At 42.2% G+C, this 22,959-nt stretch overlaps 1 protein-coding gene across 1 annotated transcript in view; it reads left to right on the top strand.

The window, feature by feature from the left end:
* LOC141270599 (uncharacterized) overlaps positions 1-17,423 on the top strand; it is a 52,907-nt gene extending 35,484 nt beyond the window's left edge. Inside the window, exons 8-10 of the mRNA XM_073680679.1 lie at positions 211-221; positions 2,076-2,082; positions 14,967-17,423. Coding sequence (XP_073536780.1) covers positions 211-221; positions 2,076-2,082; positions 14,967-15,433 — 485 coding nt within the window. The 3' untranslated portion in view covers positions 15,434-17,423. The remainder of the gene's footprint in view (positions 1-210; positions 222-2,075; positions 2,083-14,966) is intronic.
* Positions 17,424-22,959: the final 5,536 nt, after the last annotated feature.

The following is a 22,959-nucleotide window of genomic DNA, read 5'->3' as shown; positions in this document are numbered from 1 at the left end:
CGTTACTCGGATGCTTACACTCTGTGTCAGTCATTGGCTGCCCATACATTATAGGATCCAATTTAAGTTGCTTGTTCTCACCCACAAAGCCCTCCACCCCCTACGTCTCTTCCCTCATTTCTTTTTACCGGCCTACCCATTCTCTACGCTCTGCAAGCAACTTTCGACTAACATCCGCACTAATCCGTACCTCCCACTCCCGGCTCCTAGACTTCTCCCGAGTTGCTTTTGTTCTTTGGAATGCTCTACCCCAAGAAATTAGGATGATCCACAACTTACATAGTTTTAAGCGCTCCCTTAAAAACACATCTGTTTAGGTCGGCCTATCACATTCCCTAATCAAAGTCCCTTTATATATAGCCCATTCACTATTTCCCTGAATATAATTCTCCATCAAACTCCACCACAACCAAAAGCACTACAAATACTGGCTGGTGATGAGCTCATGCAGCCTTTATCTATCCCTCATTCCCTCAAGATGACTGGACCATCATTGTAAATAAGCCCCTGTACTTTGTGTCACCCCCACCTCATTGTAGACTGTAAGCTCTTACAAGCAGGGTCATCATTGTTTTTGCTTTAATTATTGTATTATCTTTAACTTTGTTACTGTTGTATGTGAACCTCTGAATTGTAAAGCGCTGCGGAATATGTTGGTGCTATATAAATACAGATTATGATTATTTCTGGTCCAAGCAATTACCTTCATAAGTCACATGCTAAGTGAAAGGAAGTCCACCTGTGTGCAATCTAAGTGTCACATGGTCTGTCAGTATATAAACTTTACCTTTTCTGAAAGGCAACACAATTGAGAAAGAGGCACCACTAACCAAACAACACCACGAAGACCAGGAGATCTCCCAACAAGTCAGGGACAAAGTTGTTGAGAATTTCAAGTCAGGGTTGGGTTATAAAAAAGTAACCAATCTCTGATGATCCCCCGGAGCACCATCAAATCCATTATCATCAAATGGAAAGAATATGGTACCACAACAAACCTGCCAAGAGAGGGCATTAATCAGAGGCAGCACAGAGACTATAGATAACCTTGAAGGAATTACAGAATTCCCAAGCAGAGACTGGAGTATCTGTCCATATGACCACAATAAGCTGTACACTTCATAGACGTAGCCTTTATGGAAGAGTGGACAGAAAAAAGCCTTTACTTAGACACAAAAAATGAAAGGCTCATTTTGAATTTGCCAAAAGACGTGTGAGACTCCCCAAATGTATGGTGGAAGGTGCTGTGGTCAGATGAGACCAAAATGTAATCTTTTGGCCACCAAGGTAAATGCTATGTGAAACAGTGAAACGTGGTGGCAGCATCATGCTGTGGGGATATTTTTCGGCAGCAGGGACAGGGAAACTAGTCCGAATAGAGGGGAAGATGGATGGTTTGAAGTACAAGGATATTCTTGAGCAAAACCTGTTTCAGTCTGTCAGTGATTTGAGACTGAGACAGAGGTTCACCTTCCAACAAGACAATGACCCAAGGCATACTGCTAAAGCAATACTCGGTGGTTTAAGGGGAAACATGTAAATGTTTTGGAGTGGCCTAGTCAAAGCCCAGACCTTAATCCAATTGAGAATCTGTGGTTAGACTTGAAGATTGCTGTTCACCAGAGGAAAACATCTAACTTGAAGGAGCTGGAACAGTTTTGCCTTGAGAAATGGGCAAAAATCCCAGTGGCAAGATGTGAAATGTTCATAGAGACTAATTCAAAAAGACTTGCAGCTATAATTGCCACAAAAGGAGGCTCTAAAAAGTACTGACTTTAGGGGGTGAAAAGTTATGCACACTGAAGTTTTCAGTTATTTTGTCCTATTTGTTTCCTTCAGAATAAAAAAAACAAATGTTCACAGTTGTAGGCATGTTCTTTACATGAACTGATGCAAACCGTCATAAAAAAATAACAGTGAGGGCGAAAATACTTTTGCAAGCCACTGTATGTCACACAATTAACTTGGGTGTATGGAGCCGCCTCAGGAGCTGAGCCAACACCAGACAGGGCAGGTATTGGAGGTGTGACATACAGCCTATAGTAATAGTGATGGGAATGACCAGTGGGCTTGAGCATTCCAGTGACCATCATCTCCCCACCCCTACAAAGTAATTGTAGGCTCTAGGTTGCCATGTCTGTCGGCACCATCTTTGTACTCCTATGATGGCCAGCTACATAAAAAAAAATAGAAAATGCTATCCCCAATTTAAAAGTACCATATTTGGTATCACCCACGTACAAAAATTTCCAATATATGAGTGTACAAAATAACTCTTCTGCAAAGTCATTCTGTTATGATGGATGCATGGATGTTTAGCATTGTCTTGACAAAATATGCAAGACCTTTCTTGAAATAGACGTCTGGATGAAGCAGATGTTGTCCTAAAACCTTTATATAATGTAAAGCTTCGATAGTGCCTTTAACCCCTTTACGACCCATGGCGTATTAGTACGCCTTGGGCCATCACCCCCGGTTCAGTGAGGGCTCCGGCGCTGAGCCCGCACTGAACCGAGCACATGTCAGCTGATTCTTACAGCTGACATGTGCCCGCAACAGCCGCGGGTGGAATCGCGATCCACCCGCAGCTGTTAACATGTTAAATGCCGCTGTCAATCTCCGACAGCGGCATTTAACTCGCGCTTCCGGGAACCGCGTCACTTACCCCGCCCATCGGCGACCCCGTCACGTGATCGTGGGTCGCCGATGGGTGGGCATGACAACCCTGGGTCTGCAGCAGACACCAGTGGTTGTCATGAGCTGGTCGCTATGACCACCACCTAGTGGTCGGCGCTCATAGCACAGGACCATTTCTGCTTCATGCAGGGGATCTGCTCGTCCCCTGTATGTAGCAGAGCCGATCAAACAAGTGCTGCTTCTAGTCTCCTATGGAGACTATAGAAGCAAGCAAAAAGTGAAAAAAAAATGTTTTAAAAGATATTAAAAAAATAAAAAAAAATATAAAAGTTTAAATCACCCGCCCTTTCGCCCCATACAAAATAAAATAATAATAAAAAAACCTCACATACACACATTTGGTATCGCCGCGTTCAGAATCGCCCGATCTATCAACATAAAAAAATTATTAATCCGATCGGTAAACGGCGTAAAGAGAAAAAAAATATAAACGCCAGAATTACGTTTTTTGGTCGCCGCAAAATTGCAATAAAATGCAATAACGGGCGATAAAAACATCGGATCTACCCCAAAATGGCATCAATAAAAACTTCAGCTCGGTGCGCAAAAAATAATCCCTCACCTGGCCCCAGATCCCAAAAAATGGAGACGCTACGGGTCTCGGAAAATGGCACCATTTTTATTTTTTTTTTTTACCAAACTTTGGAATTTTTTTTCACCACTTAAATAAAAAAGAACCTATACATGTTTGGTGTCTACAAACTCGTAATGACCTGGAGAATAATAATGGCAGGTCAGTTTTAGCATTCAGTGAACGTGGTAAAAAAATTTAAAAAAACATCTGTGGTATTGCACTTTTTTTGCAATTTCACCGCGCTTGGAATTTTTTTCCCGTTTTCCTGTACACGATATGGTAAAACTAGTAATGGTGTTGAAAAGTACAACTCGTCCCGCAAAAAATAAGCCCTCACACGGCCATATTGACCAAGCTGGTCTTATTATGCTGAGAAGGGGCCCATATCTATGGACCTTCTCAGCCTATTAACATCAGCCCCCAGCTGTCTGCTTTGCCTTTGGTGGTTATTAAAAATGGGGGGACCCTAAAAAAACTGACGTAGTTTCCCGTTATTTTTAATAACCAGCTAAGGCAAAGCTGACAGCTGGGGGCTGATATTAATAGGATTGGAAGGGCCATGGATATTGGCCCCTTCCCAGTCTAATAAGGCCAGCCCCTAGCCTCCCCAGAAATGGCGCATCCATTAGATACACCAATTCTGACGCTTAGTCTCGGCTCTTCCCGATTGCCCTGCGGTGGCAATCTGGGTAATGGGATTGTAGGGCTGATGTCAGCAGCTGGCGCTGACATCAAGCCCACAGGTTAGTAATGGAGAGGTGTTTGTCAGACACCCCCATTACTAACCCAGTAGTCAAAAGAAATAAACACACACACACAAAACAATCTTTATTTGGGAAAAAAACCTCCCCAACAATCCCCCCCTCCCCCATTTATTGAAAAAAAAAAAAAACCTTTGATCCGCTGTAGTCCAAATGGAGTTCCCACAATGATCCCTGTTGTCGTCTTCCAGTGTATGGTGCCCCATTTAGAGAACAGGGCTCCACAGACGGGAGCAGCAGCCACAGCTGGGTCTCACGCTGTACTCCACCTATTCTCGCAGAGTACAGCGTGAAAGCCGGAATGATGAGCGGTGACATGACCGCGAGTAACTTATGCAGCCTTGTTCTCGAGGCTGCATAGGTCACTCGCGCTCATGTCCCACTGGCAATGACGTTAGTAACGTGAGACCCGGCAGTGGCAGCTGCTTCAGTCTACGGAACCGCGTTCTCTGAATACACAGAGAGCGCAAATTAAAAGTTTGGACAAAGTTGCAGACCAACATTGATATTTATTTAAAAAATTGTCTACAGTCGTGAAAGTGTTTATGGTCAATAAGTATGCTTCTCAACTGTACATGATAGTTCAGAGAAGGACAAAATCTTGCAAAAAACCAAGCTCAATAGTGTTCCCAAAAACACATGTATTGACATAATTAAGGGACTGCTTGCATCATATAAGAATCTCAGTGGAGACAAGCTTCAACATAGTTTTTTTAAGGTTGAAGGAAGACTAAGTCCATCTAGTTCAACCCATAGCCTAACATGTTGATCCAGAGGAAGGCAAAAAAAAACCATGTGGCAACACTAAGCTCCACATTGGGGAAAAAAATTCTTTGCTGACTCCATACGGCAATCAGACTAGTACCCTGGATCAACGCCCTATCAAGGAATCTAGTATATATAACCTGTAATATTATACTTTTCAAGAAAGGCATCCATGCCCTTCTTAAATTTTAGTAGTGAATCACTCATTACAACATCATGCGGCAGAGAGTTCCATAGTCTCACTGCTCTTACAGTAAAGAATCCCCGTCTGTGATTATGATTAAACCTTCTTTCCTCCAGACGTAGAAGAAGCCCCCTTGTCCTCGTCTCAGGCTTCAGAGTCAGTAGAAAGGTCTTTGTACTGTCCTCTCATATACTTGTACATAGTAATAAGATCACCCCTAAGCCTTCATTTTTCCAAACTAAATAACCCCAAGGGTAATAACCTGTCTTGGTATTGCAGACCCCCAGTCCTCTAATAACCTTGGTCGCTCTTCTCTGCACCCTCTCTTAGTTCCGCTATGTCTTTCTTATACATCGGAGACCAGAACTGTACACAGTATTCTAAGTGTGGTCGCACTAGTGACTTGTATAGAGGTAAAATTATGTTCTCCTCATGAGCATCTATGCCTCTTTTAATGCATCCCATTATTTTATTTGCCTTTGCAGCAGCTGCCTGACACTGGCCACCAAACTTGAACTTGTCGTCCACCAATACACCCAGGTCTTTTTCAGTTACAGTTTTGCCCAGTGTTTTACTATTAAGCATATAATTATACATTTTATTTCCTCTACCCAAGTGCATTACCTTACATTTATCCCCATTAAAGCTCATTTGCCATTTATCAGCCCAAGCTTCTAGTTTACATAGATCCTCCTGTAATATAAAATTGTCCTCCTCTGTATTGATTACCCTGCAGAGTTTAGACTCATCTGCAAATATTGAAATACTACTCTGTATGCCCCCTACAAGGTCATCAATAAATATGTTAAAAATAAGCGGGCCCAATACTGACCCTTGTGGTACCCCACTGTTAACTGAGACCCAGTCTGAGTGTGCTCCATTAATAACCACCCTTTGTTTCCCATCACTGAGCCAATTCTTAACCCACATACATATATGTTCCCCTATCCCCATTGTTCTCATTTTATCAAAAGCTTTTGAAAAGTCCATATACACAACAACCACTGCATTTCCTTGGTCCAGTCCGGAACTTACCTCTTCATAAAAGCTGATCAGATTACTCTGACAGGAACAGTCCCTCGTAAACCCATGTTGATATTGGGTCATGAGGTTATTCTTCTTAAGATACTCTAGTATAGCATCTCTTAGGAAACTCTCTAGGATTTTACCCACAGTAGAGGTTAAGCTTACTGGCCTATAATTTCCAAGTTCAGTTTTTGTCCCCTTTTTGAATATTGGCACCACATTTGCTATACGCCAGTCCTGTGGTACAGACCCTGTTATTATGGAATCTTTAAAGATTAAAAATAATGGTCTGTCTATTACTTTACTTAATTCCTGCAGTACTCGCGGGTGTATCCCATCCGGGCTCGGGGATTTAAGATATTTTAAGATTCAAGATAAAGTTTAACTGGTTTCCCTTTCTAGCTTTGTTAGTGGTTGGATGTGTAATCCAAGTTCAAAGGACTGAGGCATGTTTGGCCTGAATAGTGGACTCATGTTACAGCAGCTGAGAAGAAAAAGCACTTTTCTTGAACACATTGAAGCATAGAGCAGCAGCTAGAGTTATATGACCTCGTCTTTCCAGAGCTCATCGTGGAGTGATGAGATGTATATAAACTAACTGTTAGTATATTTTATTGACTGTAAAAACTGTTATGCTAGGCTGTATTGGAAAATAGCTCCAAAATTATGTAAATTTATTTATAACTCCCGTAATTTCAAGATAAGCATCTCTGTCAGACCTCAAGATGTATAATGTGCTCTACTACGTTATTGCTTTATATCTGAATCACATCTCTAGTAATTGTATTATTTACATGGAATTCTTTATGATGTTACATCAGCTCAACTTGTTCCCCTTCAGGTTCCTACAATATCGGATTCTCTCAGTGGAGATCTTTCATATAATGGCATTGTCCTGATTGACCCTTGAGGAAAGGATAAGGACAGGGACAAGATGGTGGAGAGGATATTACACCTCACCCTAGAGATCCTCTTTCGACTTACTGGAGAGGTGAGAGATTCTGATGACATCACATTACATCATTCTTATCTATGGGAATAACACATGGACAGAACTAGAGAGGTGAGGACTCTGGAAATGTCTGTAGTGAGATTAATGTGTCTCTCCATAACCAGGATTACACGGTGGTGAAGAAGATCTCTAGTGAGAGCTGTCAGGACCCTGTTTCTGAGGGATGGGGAAAATCCCTGAGTCCAATCACTGGGCCTCCACCTCACCCCCTGATACATGAGGACATCGATGACCAGAAGATCCTAGAACTCACCTACAGGATCATTGAGCTGCTGACTGGAGAGGTGACACTGCTGGGAATGCTGGATCATTATACAGTACCGCTATGAAGGGATCGGGGGTTGACGGTATCATTGTATGTGTCAGGTTCCTATAAGGTGTCAGGATGTCACCATCTATTTCTCCATGGAGGAGTGGGAGTATTTAGAAGGACACAAAGATCTGTACAAGGACATCATGATGGAGGGTCCCCAGCCCCTCACATTACCAGGTAATATATAGGACTAAATACACAATGCCTATAATTATCTGTATGTAAAGAATGAATTCAGTCCCTGTATGTGTTTCCTCCAGTTTTATCCAGTAAGAGGACAAGACCAGAGAGATGTCCCCATCCTCTTCTTCCACAGGACTGTAAACAAGAAGATCCCAATGTTCCTCAGGATCATCAGGTAAATGGAGAGAAGGTGTCATGAGATCCCCCTATGATGTGTAGACGCTGTGAAGGTCTTGTGCTGAGTCTTGTTTTATCCACAAGTATTATATGTTTTATACTTGTGTAATGAGAACGGTGGAGATGGCAGGATTAGAGCTGATCATAGATGTGACTTCTCCATCTGTCTGTGACTTTTACAATATTTGTTTCAGGGTGAAGATCTGACCCATGTTAATATTACAGAGACATATATGGGGGGTGATGAGCGGTGTAAAGCGGAGATTCCTACAGATAACCGCCCAGGTGAGTAGTAACCATAAAATACAGAGAAGTCACACATTCTTCTACTGGGAATATATATATATGTGACACGCAGAAGTAGTGCTGTTGCAGAGTGTGACATGCAGGAGTAGTGCTGTTGCTTTAAAAGCATTCAGCAACTGTTAGCAGTAACACAAGCACATGAGACACGAAGTTTTGTCTCCAGAAGCATCCAGCAACTAGAGGGGTTAACACAGTCACAGGAGAAGGGGAATGTTTTAGCAGAGCCCCAGGGGGATTGTGGGGAAGTTGTTTACTGTCTGGCTGGAGCAGAAGAGAAAGGTGGTTTGTGTGTTCTGCATCTGACAGAAGCGCCCCTGCAAGTGAAAAGGATTCAAGTCAGGTGTGAAACTAAGCACAGGTCAGGTAGAGTTCCTGAACTAGCAGTGCAGAGTATTGTCATGCAGAAAGATAAGGACTGTAAGAAATGGTGTCACAGGGATCATCTCCCTCAGCAACCCTCCCCCCCCTCCTCCATCTCACTGTGCTGTAAAGAATGCTGTGTTCATTAATGTGTCTTTGCATTAGAACTGTGCTGTCCTGTAATACTGGGAAGACTGTGAACTGCTGTCCTGCTAAGGAAACTGTACTGTTTGTCACTAGAACCTGTTGCTCATAAGACTTAACTTGCACTGGCTGTGCTGCTTCTTATTAAATGCTACTGTTCTACGGTTTATGAGGACACTTGTCAAGTGTGTCTGGTCAGCAAGTGAAACAACCTACGTGTCTGTGCCTGAGGGTCAATACCCCTGTGTGCCTGAGAGAAGCTGCAGCATATGGTCTATGGTCGCCCTGAGTAACGGTTCCCCAGGATTCATGTAACCTCTCTCGCCCCTATCTGAACCTTGCGGTGTGCGTGTAACATGTACACTGCTCAAAATAATAAAGGGAACACTTAAACAACACAATGTAACTTGAAGTCAATCACACTTCTGTGAAATCAACCTGTCCAGTTATGAAGCAACACTGATTGTAAATCAATTTCTCGTGCTGTTGTGCAAACGGAACAGACAACTGGTAGAATTGATAGGCAATTAGCAAGATACCCCCTATAAAGGAGTGGTTCTGCAGGTGGTGACCACAGACCGTTTCTCTGTTCTCATCCTTTTTGGCTGTTGTTTGGGTCACTTATGCATTCTGTCATTTCTTCATGCCTAGAGGTACAGTAACACGAGGCAAAGGCTACAACCGCTGTTTTTTTTGCCCTCTTACGGCCCCCTTCACATCTCCTGGGGTACTGGCCTGTCTCTTGGTATTTGCTTCATGCTCTGGACCCTGTGCTGACAGACACAGCTACCCTTCTTGCATTGATGTGCCATCCTGGATGAGCTGCACTATCTGAGCAACTTCTGTGGGTTATAGACACCGCCTCATGCTACTGCACCTCTAGGGGTGAGAGCAATGACAAAATGCAAAAGTGACCAAAACAACGGTCAAAAAGAATGAGAATAGAGAAATGGTGTGTGGTCACCACCTTCAGAACCACTCTTTTATAGGGGGTGTCTTGCTAATTGCCTATCATTTCTACTTGTTGTTTAAATGTTCCCTTTATTTTTTTGAGTAGTGTATATAAAAAGCTGGGTGACACGTGTCTTTTAAAAAAAGAACTCTTAACAAAAGAATAAAATAAAATTACTTCGGCAGGTGGGTGGAAAGTCTTCTGTTCTTTTACATGAATAGGACAATACTGCCCGAGTGCAGAGGTTTTTATACCTGCATTTCCTCCTGCTCCCTCCTCAGATACTAGTCAGGATCTGTCTTCATTTGAGGGTGAAACTGTCTCCATGGTCATCCAGATCTTCATGTTGAATTTGTGTCACATGACACACTTATCACATTATTATAGCAAAAAAAAACCTGAATAATTAGAAACTGATAACAGCCTTTTTTTTTGTAAAAAAAAACAAAAACAAAACAATTAATAGACAATTTTTCCACGAGCCTCTTATGCTAATTCGGCCTGGGTTCATCATTCACCAGCTGCTATGTTATTTGTTTTAAGTTCTAAGTGTTGTCAGTTTTTTAGCTTTATTTTCACTCCTTAAGCCAAAACACACATAACATGCATTAATATGTTATACTGGTGTAGATGACAACACATGTTTAACCCCTTTACAACCCAAGGTGGTTTGCACGTTAATGACCAGGCTAATTTTTACAATTCTGACCACTGTCATTTTATGAGGTAATTACTCTGGAACGCTTCAACGGATCCCCCTGATTCTGTGATTGTTTTTTCGTGACATATTGTACTTCATGATTGTGGTAAAATTTCTTCGATATCACTTGCATTTATTTGTGAAAAAAACGGAAATTTGGTGAAAATTTAGAAAATTTTGCAATTTTCAAAATTTGAATTTTTATGCCCTTAAATCAGAGAGATATGTCACTCAAAAGAGTTAATAAATCACATTTCCCACATGTCTACTTTACATCAGCACAATTTTGGAACCAAAATTTTTTTTTATTAGGGAGCTATAAGGGTTAAAAGTTGACCAGCGATTTCTCATTTTTCCAACAAAATTTCCAAAACCATTTTTTTAGGGACCACATCACATTTGAAGTCACTTTGAGGGGCCTTTATGACAGAAAATACCAAAAAGTGACACCATTCTAAAAACTGCACCCCTCAAGGTGCTCAAAACCACATTCAAGAACTTTATTAACCCTTCAGGTGCTTCACAGGAATTTTTGGAATGTGGAAGAAAAAAATGAACATTTAACTTTTTTCACAAAAATGTTACTTTAGAACCAATTTTTTTATTTTTGTAGGGGTAACAGAAAAAAATGGACCCCAAAATTTGTTGTGCAATTTCCCCTGGGCACGCAGATACCCCATATGTGGGGAAAAAACACTGTTTGGGCGCATGGCAGAGTTCGGAAGGAAAGGAGCGCCATTTGACTTTTTGATTGTAAAATTTGCTTGAACGCCATGTTGCGTTTGGAGAGCCCCTGATGTGCCTAAACAGTGGAAACCACCCACAAGTGACACCATTTTGGAAACTAGACCCCTCAGGGAACTTATCTAGATGTGTGGTGAGCACCTTGAACCCCCAGGTGCTTCACAGAAGTTTATAACATTAAGCCGTAAAAATTAAATGTTCACATTTTTCCCACAAAAATGTTTTTCAGCCCCCAATTTTGCATTTTCATAAGGGTAACAGGAGAAATTGCACCATGCAGATTGTTGTGCAATTTCTCCTGAGTAAGCAGATACCCCATATGTGGGGGAAAACCACTGCTTGGGCATACGGCAGGGTTCGGAAGGGAAGGAGCACCATTTGACTTTTTGAATGTAAAATTTGCTTGAATAATTAGCGGATGTGCCCCTGATGTGCCTAAACAGTGGAAATCCCCCACAAGTGACACAATTTTGGAAACTAGACCCCTCAGGGAACTTATCTAGATGTGTGGTGAGCACCCTGAACCCCCAAGTCCTTTACAGAAGTTTATAACATGGAGCCGTGAAAATAATAAAATCAAACTTTTTCCACAAAAATTGTTTTAGCCCCAATTTTTTTATTTTCACAAGGGTAAGAGGAGAAAATGGACCCCAAAAAACTTTTGTGCAATTTCTCCTGAGTACACCAATACCCCATATGTGGGGAAAATACAGTGTTTGGGCGCACGGCAGAGTTCAGAAGGGAAGGAGCACGGTGTGACTTTTTGAACGCAAAATTGGCTGGAATCGAGAGCGGACGCCATGTCGCGTTTGGAGAGCCCCTGATGTGCCTAAATAGTGGAAACTCTTCACAAGTGACCTCATTTTGGAAACTACGCCCCTCAAGGATTTTATCTAGGGGTATAGTGAACATTTTGAACCCAGAGGTACGACACAGAATTTGATAACATTAGGTCATCATATTAAATAAGTTATCATTAGTCTTGAGCGCAAGTGCTCGCTATTTCTTGAGTTTGCATCAGGTACTCAGGTATGCACCATGTATCACGGGTGCTCGAGTGACATGCTCGAGTCCCCGCCCGCATGTTTCACGGTTATTAGACACCCAAAAAAAACATGCGGGGATTGCTCGTGCATGGCAGGCAATCACCGCGAGTTTTTTTGGCCGCAAAGCATATGGGGCGGAGACTCGAGCATGTCACTCGAGCACCCGCGATACTCAATACATACCCGAGCCCCCGATGCCAACTCAAGTAGCGAGCACTTGCGCTCAACACTAGTTGCCATATCGTCATCTTTTTTTTTTTTACTTTTGAAAAAAATCCCAACCCTAGCCCAACCCCAACCCTAACCCCAACCCTAGCCCAACGCCAACCCTAACCCCAACCCTAACCCTAGTCCAACCCTAACCCTAGCCCAACCCTAACCCCAACCCTAGAGTTTATTTTTTGCGCCGATCCTCGTGCGGTATAAGTGATTAGACGACTTTATTCTTCGGGTTGGTGCGATTACAGAGATACCAGAATCATATCGGGTTTTTATGATTGACAGCTGTCACACACTAAAAGTTGTTTTTTTTGTAAAATCTAGTTTTTGCATCGCCATATTTTGAAAGCTATAATTTTTCCATATTTTGGCCGACAGAGTCATGTGACGGCTTGTTTTTTGCGGGATGAGTTGACGTTTTTATCGGTGACATTTTCAGGCACGTGCCATTTTTTGATCGCTTTCTATTCCGATTTTTGGGAGGCAGAATAAACAAAAACCAACAATTCAGGAATTGTTTTTTTATTATTTTTTTTATTCTGTTCCGTGTGTGGTAAAATTGATAAGGTAGCTTTATTCTTCGGGTCAGTACGTTTACAGCGGTACCACATTTATATTGTTTGTCTATGTTTTGGCGCTTTTACATAATAAAAGCAATTTTAGAGAAAAAAAATATTTTTTTGCATCTCTTTACTCTGAGAGCTATAACTTTTTTATTTTTCGGCTGATGGAGCTGTATGGTGGCTTGTTTTTTGCAGGATGAGATGACGTTTTCAGCGGTACCATTTTTATTTATATTCGTCTTTCTAATCGCGTGTTATTCAATTTTTTTTTTGCCGGTATGGTGATAAAGCATTGTTTTCTGCTTCGTTTTTTTTATTTTTTTTACCGTGTTCACTGATGGGGTAAACTAGTGGGACAATTTTATAAGTGAGGTCGTACCGGATGCGGCGATACCAAATATGTGTACTTTTATTGTTTTTTTTTCATAATAATATTTATTGATGGGTACATTATATTTTTATTTTTGGTGGATTATTTATTTATTTTTTTTTTTTATATTTTTACAATTTTTTTTTTTTTTTTTTCACTTTCTGACACTTTTTTTACTTTTATACTTTGTCCCACTATGGACTGCGCATGACCAAAATATCTTTCTGCTGTCTGGTGACCCGGATGTTGTCATGAAGACATCGGGTCATCATGGCAACATCCGGGAAGCCGCGGCAGACAGCGCTGGAGGCCGGAAGAGGAGGTGAGTATTGCGATCACCTCCCCTTGCCACCGCAATGCTGCGATCGACTTTGATCACAGCATTGCGGGGGTTAATGTGCCGGGAGCGGTGCGGGACCGCTCCCTGCACATAGTACCGGGTGTCAGCTGTGACAATCAGCTGACACCCGGCGGCGATCGCGCCCGCACAGCCTGTGTGCGCACGCGATCGCGATGACGTACTAATAAGGGTCAGGCTCTTAAAGCCCAGGGCACTGACACGTATTAATACGTCTTGGGCTTTAAAGGGGTTAATATGGAGGTAAAAATACAACTGGAATATGGACATTAAATCAACCTGTTCCGGATCTGGGTGGTGGAAACTCTGTGCTGTGATACAAGGAGGGACCAAAGGGGCGTAACTAAGTGCCTACCCGGACCGACCCTGGCCACACGGCGGCTTAGTTGACTCCGTGAACCAAGGAGGAACCGGGAAGGTGAACCAGGTGCCACTCTAGGACCGACCTTGTGTGAAAGCAGGCGACTCCCACGGGACTGATGGCCAAAGCTGACAGGCACAGCAGATGAGCACAGCTGGTAGACAGGCAGGTGATGCGGGTACGGCAGATAGGCAGGTGGGCACGGCTGATAGACAGACTGGCGGGCACTGCTGATAGGCAGGAAGGCGGGCACAGCTGATAGACAGGCTGGCGGGCACTGGAACCTGAGGGCTGAGAGTGTTAGCACACAAACAACAACCTTGCACAGGCACCTCCATTTTGGTGCCTTATATAAGGGCAGTCCTCCGGCCATTGGCTGGGGACTCTTTAGGACGTCGTGCGCGGCTCCTTTGAAAGGGAGGGAGCACCCTAAATACAGTGCCCGGGGAACTGCGCGTGGCGCGCGCACCCCGGCCAGATGCAGCAGGGGAGCCGGAGGATGCCGGACCAGGACCACGGAGGTGAGGGGATCGGCGATAGGAGAACGAGGCTGATTTCTTCAATATCTGTTGTCAGTGCTGAAGAGGGATTTTGCCCAGTTTGGGGACTAAGAAGCCATTATCTTCTGTTATGTTCATGTAAAATTTTGCATCACTTTCTTTGTTAAATAAGTAAATCTGGCTGCATGCCTTGTAATTTGTACCAACATTTCACTTATAAATTTTATAAAATATCAGTATAAAGTTTAGATGATATTATTTAAAAATAATTAGTTTTACTCTTGGCAGATGACTGTCCCTGGAGCTCAGAGGGATATTGGATATCTTTAGATTGTGGAGCAGATGATCGTGGTCTCACACAAGATACATATGAAGAGCATGTGCTAATTCCAAATATAGCCCTTCACAGCAACGATCTATCATGTGAACCTTTTGAACAAGTCCTCTCTTCTGATTCATTACAGACAAATAAATGTGACATAAGAGGTGTCATAAATCAAAGAGGTCACACAGCGCAAAAGCCATTTTCATGTTCAGAATGTGGGAAATGTTTTACCTGGAAATCATATCTTGTGAAACATCAGAGAAGTCACACAGGGGAGAAGCCAATTTCTTGCGACGAATGTGGGAAATGCTTTAGAGATAAAACAGATCTTTTTAGACATCAGAGAATTCACACAGGTGCAAAGCCTTATTCATGTTCAGAATGTGGGAAATGCTTTAAACAGAAATGGGGGCTTGTTAAACACAAGAGAATTCACACAGGAGCAAAGCCGTATTCATGTTCAGAGTGCGGGAAACATTATAATGATAAATCAAACCTTATTAGACATCAGTGGGTTCACACAGGAGTGAAGCCTTTTTCATGCTCCCAATGTGGGAAACTTTTTACCAAAAAATCATCTCTGGAAACGCATCAAAATATTCACACTGGAGAAAAGCCCTATTCATGTTCAGAATGTGGAAAATGTTTTATCCAGAATTCTGATCTTCTAAGACATCAAAGAACTCACACAGGGAAGAAGCCATACTCATGCCCAGAATGCGATAAAAGTTTTACCAAGAAATCATTCCTTTATAGCCATCAAAAAACTCACACAGAGCAGAAGACACTTTAACATACTGTATGTGGAAAGTGTTTTATCCAAAAGCCAGATCTAAATAGCCGTAAAACAACAAGTCCCATCTCTTTAAACATCAAAGAACGTACACAGAAGGTAACCTTTTTTCTTACATTTGTTTTATGACATAGGCACTATTACGGAGGGTTGAAGGAGCATGATCTTAGAATTAACACCAAAACTAATCTCTGAATTTCACACAGAGATATCACAACTTTTCCTTATTCATAAGACATATCAGAAGCTCAGCTTTCTTCATAAGATAACAATTTGTTTTTGATGCTAACAGCCCAATATGTTGTATGGAAAATGCCCATATTATGGGAGTGCCGATTAGAGATGAGAAGATTTGATCAAATTAAAATTCACCAAATCACGTGGATTTTCTGGAAAATTGCAGCTAAGTAATTATTTTCAAATTGAATGTGCCTTATTATGATCTTGGGTATCTCTAGACCCCAAAAAATAAAATAAAAGTAAAATGTAAAAAAAATTATATTCACCTCACAGCTCACCGGTCTGGCCCCACCACTGCTTGCAGTCTGTTAATCAGCACTGCCTTTTCTTTTCCTTGTCACAAGCTCCATCTCCTGGCCTCTTCATCTTGCCGTAGTATTTCTGGCTTGTTTAGGACTAGGCTTTGGAGGTTACTGTGCGTTGCGTGTCATAATGTCACACTGCCAGAAATCTCGGCCTAGAGTGAACAGGCTGGAGTTACTACGGCAAAAAAAAGAGGAAGACGGCAGGGAGTGACAAACAGCAATAAACAAGCCCTCAGATGGCTATGTGGAACGAAAAGTAAAAAAGTTATGGCTCCTGGAAGAAGGGATGGAAAAAAATGAAAGGTTGGGAAGATGGTAAATCATTATTTAAAGGACAGCATTTTGTGATTTTTGGGTAATCTTTGTCAAATATTAAAAGCAGTTTAATGACCTGAAATGTTCACGCAAGGCAAAAATGCGAAACTATTAGAAATTAGGTGAGGGGCATCTTAATTCATTACCAATCTATATAAATAAAAATGTAAATGTTTGTTTGTTAAATCTTTGAAAGTTCTTCACCGATTGCTTTGAAATTTTGACACAACGTTGCATTCTAATACGCGCATGTTTTTATATACCTACTGTTTTTATATACCAGCTGTTGGACGTAAAAGCAACAGCGAGAGGGGGGTGTTACGAGCTCAGTCCCCTCAGTCAGACTCTCCCCGGCCGCCCGGCATTTCCCCCCCCTTAGTGACATTTCATTCATAAACCCTTCTCCCCCTCCTTCATTAGCCCCAGCCGCTGCCTGTGCTCTGCTCCTTTCGTGTCTCCTGTGGGAACTGGGGTGAAGGGGAATGACCGTCTGTTCGAGGCCGAAAGACGCTGCTGCTCATCGCCTGAGAGGCGGCCGCCTCTGCTCTCCGGCACCGCTGCTGTGGCTTCTTCTCTGGCAGGTGAGTCTTATTTCCGACCATGCAACAACAAGCGGGGGAGGGAGGGAAGGACAGAGGGAGGCTGCAGGGAGAGGCGCAGGACGCAGCCTCTGCTCTGGGCACTGAGCTGGGCCCGAGCCTCGCAACAGTGGGCGGACAGCGAGCAAGTGCAAATCTCACTGCGCCACCGGCGGGATCTGCGCTGTGATCTGGCCAGTACCGGCCCGGGACATGTCAAATGGATCACCCCCTCCTCCTCTGCTGCCTGCCTTCATCTCTGCGCCCCCTCCGGTCACATTCCCTCTGTACTAGGGAATTGCATAACTAGCAATCCTTGACATGCCCGGCTCCATTGGATTGGTGTTTGCAATCACAATCAACAAAGCTCAAGGCCAATCTTTAGAATTTTGCGGTTTAAATCTAGACACGGATTGCTTCTCACATGGACAGTTATATGCTGCGTGTTCTAGAGTCGGCAAATCAGATAATCTCTATATCTACACAGACAATGGAACAACAAAAAATATTGTATATCCACAAGCATTGTGAAATTAAATATTTTAGAAACGTGCGCTTTCTCTTTTCATTCTTTTCCATTTAACAACACTGAGCCACAGCAACGCGTGGCCGGGTACATCTAGTCATTAATAAAAATTTTCAGGTAATGTTCGGCTAAAGTTTGTTAAAAAATATAAACCGTGCTGAAGCTCTCCCTTCGTGGGTCAACCAGTGATCCCAGTGTCTGACATTGGCTGCGGCAGTGACATCAGGTTGACCGCACGCCAGCCAATCAGTGTTCCTCTCTACACTGACAGAGCCGCCGAGCTAAGTAATTAGCTGCCGTGATGTCCGTGCCGCAACCAATGCCAGATAACGGGAGCAGCAGTTGCGGAAACTCAACGGTGGACCCGGTGGGGGGAGGGTGAGTACTGCTTGTTTTTTTATTTTTTAACAAACGCTTTAAGTTAAAGCCTCAGAACCTATAGAGTTGAGACAGCTAATTTTTGTGTATAAATATTGACTTACGTTAAGGATCACAGAATTTTTTTTGTTAAGACACTTTGGCCCCAATTTGTTAAGACTGGCTTTGTGAATGCTATGCTTAATGAAAGGGGCACACGAGTAAGGTGCACCTACTTCATTAAGAGGCACACGCCACTTAATGAAAGGTGCATCTTTTAACTGTCGTCAGTGACTGGAGCAGGCAATATTTACACTACCTAAGTGGCTTAAATTTTTGTGAATTACACAGGTGAGTATAGCCTCACCCTATCCCTGTTTCACATATTTAGTCAAGGCTGGATGGGACTACCATAAAAACGTCAAAAGTTTAAATTGTTAGGGCAAAAATTTAGCAATAAATGTTTTTCTTGAATTGGTGCTTTTATTTTCATAATTATCCTTCCATAGGAAATAATTGTAATAACCATATTACATCACTGAACCAAGCTAGGGAGCCTTCTTTCCATCTCCTCACTATAACTTTGCATGCTTTGAAAAGACTCTCATGTCGCAATATATGGGTATGATGTTGCCACTGGTTTTTATCAATAAGAGCTATTAGGCATATCCCACAGCTAACTGGAAGTAGGTATTGAACCACCTCAGAAATAAAATCAGTTATTCCAGTAACCAAAGATTGTACTTGAAGAACCGAATTTACCCACCTAAAGCCACCATCAGTCTCCTTATTGGACGCTTTTAAGTACTTTGTGGGATGTTTGAACTCTCTAAGGAACCAAGGAAGGACTGAGACTTCTACATCCTAGCACAGGAGTGAAGCTAAACTTTCATCTCATCTTCATTGTGGCGACCAATATCTACCACATATTGAGCCAGAAGTTAAAATTGAACTGACAACACTCAATGGACCTCCTAATCCACTCCCTTCATATGACGGGAAGCCAGCAAAGAAAAAATAAATAAATCGAGAAATCTACGGCAGCTGTGACAAAGCTGTGGTCTAATGTTCTAAGCCTTCCAAGGCATAGTAATTGCAATGGGCGGAAAGAAAAAATGTGATGAGGCCTGTCATATTAAGCAAGGAAATGGGGAAACATGATAATTGGTGAAATACCCCATCTGTGACCACAGTTCCATCCTCAGTCTGAACAAGAACCAAGAGACCAAACAACTTCCCCCTGCATCCTAAATAGAATCTGTCAATGGTGGGTTGCTTGCTGTAGTTTTGATAATATCTCTTTTTAACCCATGTAGAGCCGGAACATGTCATTAATCATGTTTGAGTTGATGATCTGATGGAAAACCTTGAAAAATTCTTCAGTACATGGGAGTGCCAGTCTGTCTATTTCCTTTCTAGACCTTTCACAGCTTACTAACTCCTACACATGAACACTGAAATTCACTGAACCTGGTCTTCTTCCGACTTTGCTCGGTGCATTATTTTACTACTCCATAATAAAAAGAAACATAACATACAATGCTCTACTATGCATATAAAATGTTGTGTATTATGTACTCACATATTCAAATGTAAACATCATATACTTTCACCATATTCACCCATGGTGTATGGCAATCCCGGTAAAAGGTATAAGTTCAATTTCTTCACATGTTGACCATGCTGAGACGCTGCAAGGTAGATCAGAACACTTGTGCGATGTTTTGGGGGGGCGTTCTTCAAACAATTGCAGGATAACCTATTTCACAGTTATGTGGCCATCAACAATTATTTGGCAATTTGTATTTTGGATTATTAATTTTATTATTGAGCTGTTGGCCAATCCAAATTTAAAAAAGCAAAAGTGTGGTTTTGTCTTTCTTAAGAGACAATGATTATTATGCAACTAATTTGAGAGCTCAAATTTTCTCAATTGTTTGTTTTCATTGGTTATAGTGAGAATAATAACCAAAACAACTAAATGTGCAAATATAATTTTCTGACATTTCCATAAAGAATATCAGTGAACAATATAGCGACCCTTCTTTTTAAAAACTGTCATAACCTCTATCATTGGAGTCTGTCATTTACTTCAACTATTGACTATCAACTTTTTAGGCAGCATCAACCACAGCCTCCCAAACACTTATCAGAGAGGGTACTGTTCTCCTTTACAGTAACTCTCACGTTTAATAAGGCCCACAAGTTATCACTGGTGTTTAGGTCGAGTGAGGAAGGGGCTAGGTTATTACTCTTTCATCTTTAAGGCCTCTCCTAGCACCGGGCTGTTGAGATTTTGAAGCTACAATAGAACATTGTCCTACAGAACAATCAAGATTTTCTTGCAATATTTGGATAGCAATTTCCTGGCCACATAAAGAAAGCGTGCAATAGCAATCTTGCTTAAATCATCTGTAGGTAAATCCTCTGCAAAGCCCAGAATGCTAATTGCAGAGGATCTTTTGATATCATACTCCCATTCAGCAATTCAATAAGATCGGTTCAGCCTCCTCACCTCAGACGTGTCAGGATTCCTGTTGTCTTTCTACAGTTTGACCACTAGTGGCTGCTATTGCTCAGCTTCATAATTGTGCTGCTATTCCACTCCTTACCCATACCATTGGAGGCTGCTGTTATGTTCTGTAATTGCTCTTTACTAAGATGGAAGATTCTGAACCTTTAGAATCCATCTTGTTTCCTGTTTGGGTCTACTTAAAGCCACATGGATACCTCACTCATTGCTTGAGTACTGTGTCTAGTTCAGTCTCCAGCTCCTTGTTCTGAGAACTATCTTACCCAGACTGTTTCCACTTCTCTACGGACTGTTGTTACATCTCCTACTGCTACTTGCAAGAAATTCTGCTTCTGCCTGCTGTTTCTTGCTCGTGCTCCTCCGGCTACTGGATTCTGGCAGTGCTAACACTGTCGTAGTCGTAACACAGTGTCTCTGAGCACTGAACATCGAACACCTTGTACTTCTGTGTCTTGCTCAGTGGTGGTCGGGCTTAGCCGCCTCACCTCGGTCGTGTCTCTGAGCACTGAACGCCATGTACTTCTGGGCTCTCCAGGGAGGCTACAGTGTTGGATTATGACAGAACTGGAGGATAATGGCTCCTAGTGGTTTCACGTTTCTTTCTTCTAGTATCAGTGATATGGAGGAGGGTGGAGGTGGGGAAGATCAGGATGGAGAAGTACGTAGCTTGTAAAATGTTACAAGAGGGGGTAGGGGTAAAAGTGCCGGGGAGCCCGCACCTGATCTGACAGAACCTAGTAAATATGCCTGTTTGGTGGATATTAGGAAAGCAAGCCCAGGACTCGGATCACTACAGCAGGACGTTGCTCTTAGCAACCAGGAAAATGACCGCTGTAGGAAGGAGGGAAATAGGAGTGCAGCAAAGGCAAAACAGATGTTGGTGGTAGGGGACTCTATAATGAGGCGGACAGACAGGATCATCTGCCGCCAAGACCGTGAATGCCGAACAGTGTGTTGTCTGCCGGGTGCTCGGGTTCGACATATTGCAGATCGGATAGACAGATTGCTGGGTGGGAACGGGGAAAACCCAGCGGTGATGGTACACATCGGTACCAATAACAAAGTTAGAGGGAGGTGGAAGGTCCTTAAAAATGATTACAGGGAACTAGGAGAGAAGCTTAAGGCCATGACCTCTAAGGTGGTGTTTTTAGAAATACTGCCGGTGCCACGAACATCACTAGAAAGACCGAGGGAGCTTAGGAAGATAAATAAGTGGCTTAGACATTGGTGCAGGAAGGAAGGGTTTGGGTTCATGGAGAACTGTGCCGACTTCTCTGTTGGTTACAGGCTCTACGGTAGGGACAGGCTGCATCTTAATGGGGAGGGTGCAGCTCTGCTGGGGGAAAAATGGTCAGATGGAGAAGCTTTTATACTAGAATCTGGGGGGAGGGAGGGTAGTTGTGCCAATAAAGGGGAGACAGAGTAAGACAGTAGGGGTTAATGAGGATTTAGGAGGGCTGGGATATGCAAGGAAAATAGGGAGCTGAGTAGTAGTAACAAATGATCTAATGGTTTTAAATGTCTGCTGGCAAATGCAAGAAGTCTTGCAAACAAAATGAATGAACTGGAGACTCTTATGTCGGTCACAGAATATGATGTGGTGGGCATTACGGAAACTTGGCTGGATGAAAGCCATGACTGGGTGACAAACGTAGACGGTTACACTACATTTAGAAAAGACGGAAAAGCCAAAAAAGGTGGAGTGGTGTGCATTTTCGTAAGATCCAACTTAAAACCTGTGCTCAATGACAACATTGGGGAGAGCTTTGACAATGTAAAGTAAGTATGGGAAAATGTACATGGGGATGGCAACAATGGAAAGCTGCTATTGGAGTTTGCTACAAGCCTCCTAATATGACTGAAGCAGTATAGGATGAAATGCTGCAACAAATTAAAAATGCAGCAAATAATAATAGGGTCCTCATTATAAGAGATTTTAACTATCCAGACATTCAAAAGGACATAAAATCTTCTGGTTGTGCTAAAAGCTGCAAGTTCTTATCCACAGTGCAAGACAATTACCTCTCGCAGCTGGTAGATGAACCAACGAGGGGAGGTAATCTGCTGGATCTGGTTCTGACAAATAGATCAGATACAATATCAGATCTACAGGTCTGGGATCATTTGGGAAGCAGTGAACATAATACGGTAAGTTTCAATGTAATTTTCAAACAAACATTCAAAAGGGGAAATGCAAAAACCTGGAACTTTAGGAAAGCTGATTTCAACAAATTAAGGGAAGAGCTTAATCGTTTAGACTGTGACCATGTCATGGTAACTGGGGATACTGAACATAAATGGGGCATGTTTAAGGAAATACTACTAGAATCCGGTAGAAAATGTATACCTTCTGGTAATAAAATGTCCAGGAATAAAAAGAAACCATTATGGATAAATAAGAGATTACAAAGTTTAATAAGACAAAAACAAAAGACATTCAAATTCTTGAATGCCGAGAATACAGAAATAGCATTTCAGGAGTATAAAGACCTAAATAAGAAGTGTAAAAAAGAAATCAAGCTAGCAAAATTATCTACAGAGAAACAAATCACCAGAAAAATTAAAATATATCTCCAAAATTATTATAAAATACATCAATGCCAAAAAGAAAAAAACAGATGGTATTGGCCCTTTAAAAGACGATAATAATAAGATAATTATAGAGGACAAAG

Source organism: Phyllobates terribilis, unplaced genomic scaffold, assembly GCF_046119375.1.
Source record: "Phyllobates terribilis strain yellow unplaced genomic scaffold, ASM4611937v1 Scaffold_5__5_contigs__length_657084704, whole genome shotgun sequence".
Lineage (NCBI taxonomy): Eukaryota > Metazoa > Chordata > Amphibia > Anura > Dendrobatidae > Phyllobates > Phyllobates terribilis.
The sequence above is the reverse complement of the archived record's forward strand: the minus strand, read 5'-3'. Positions and strand labels throughout refer to the sequence as shown.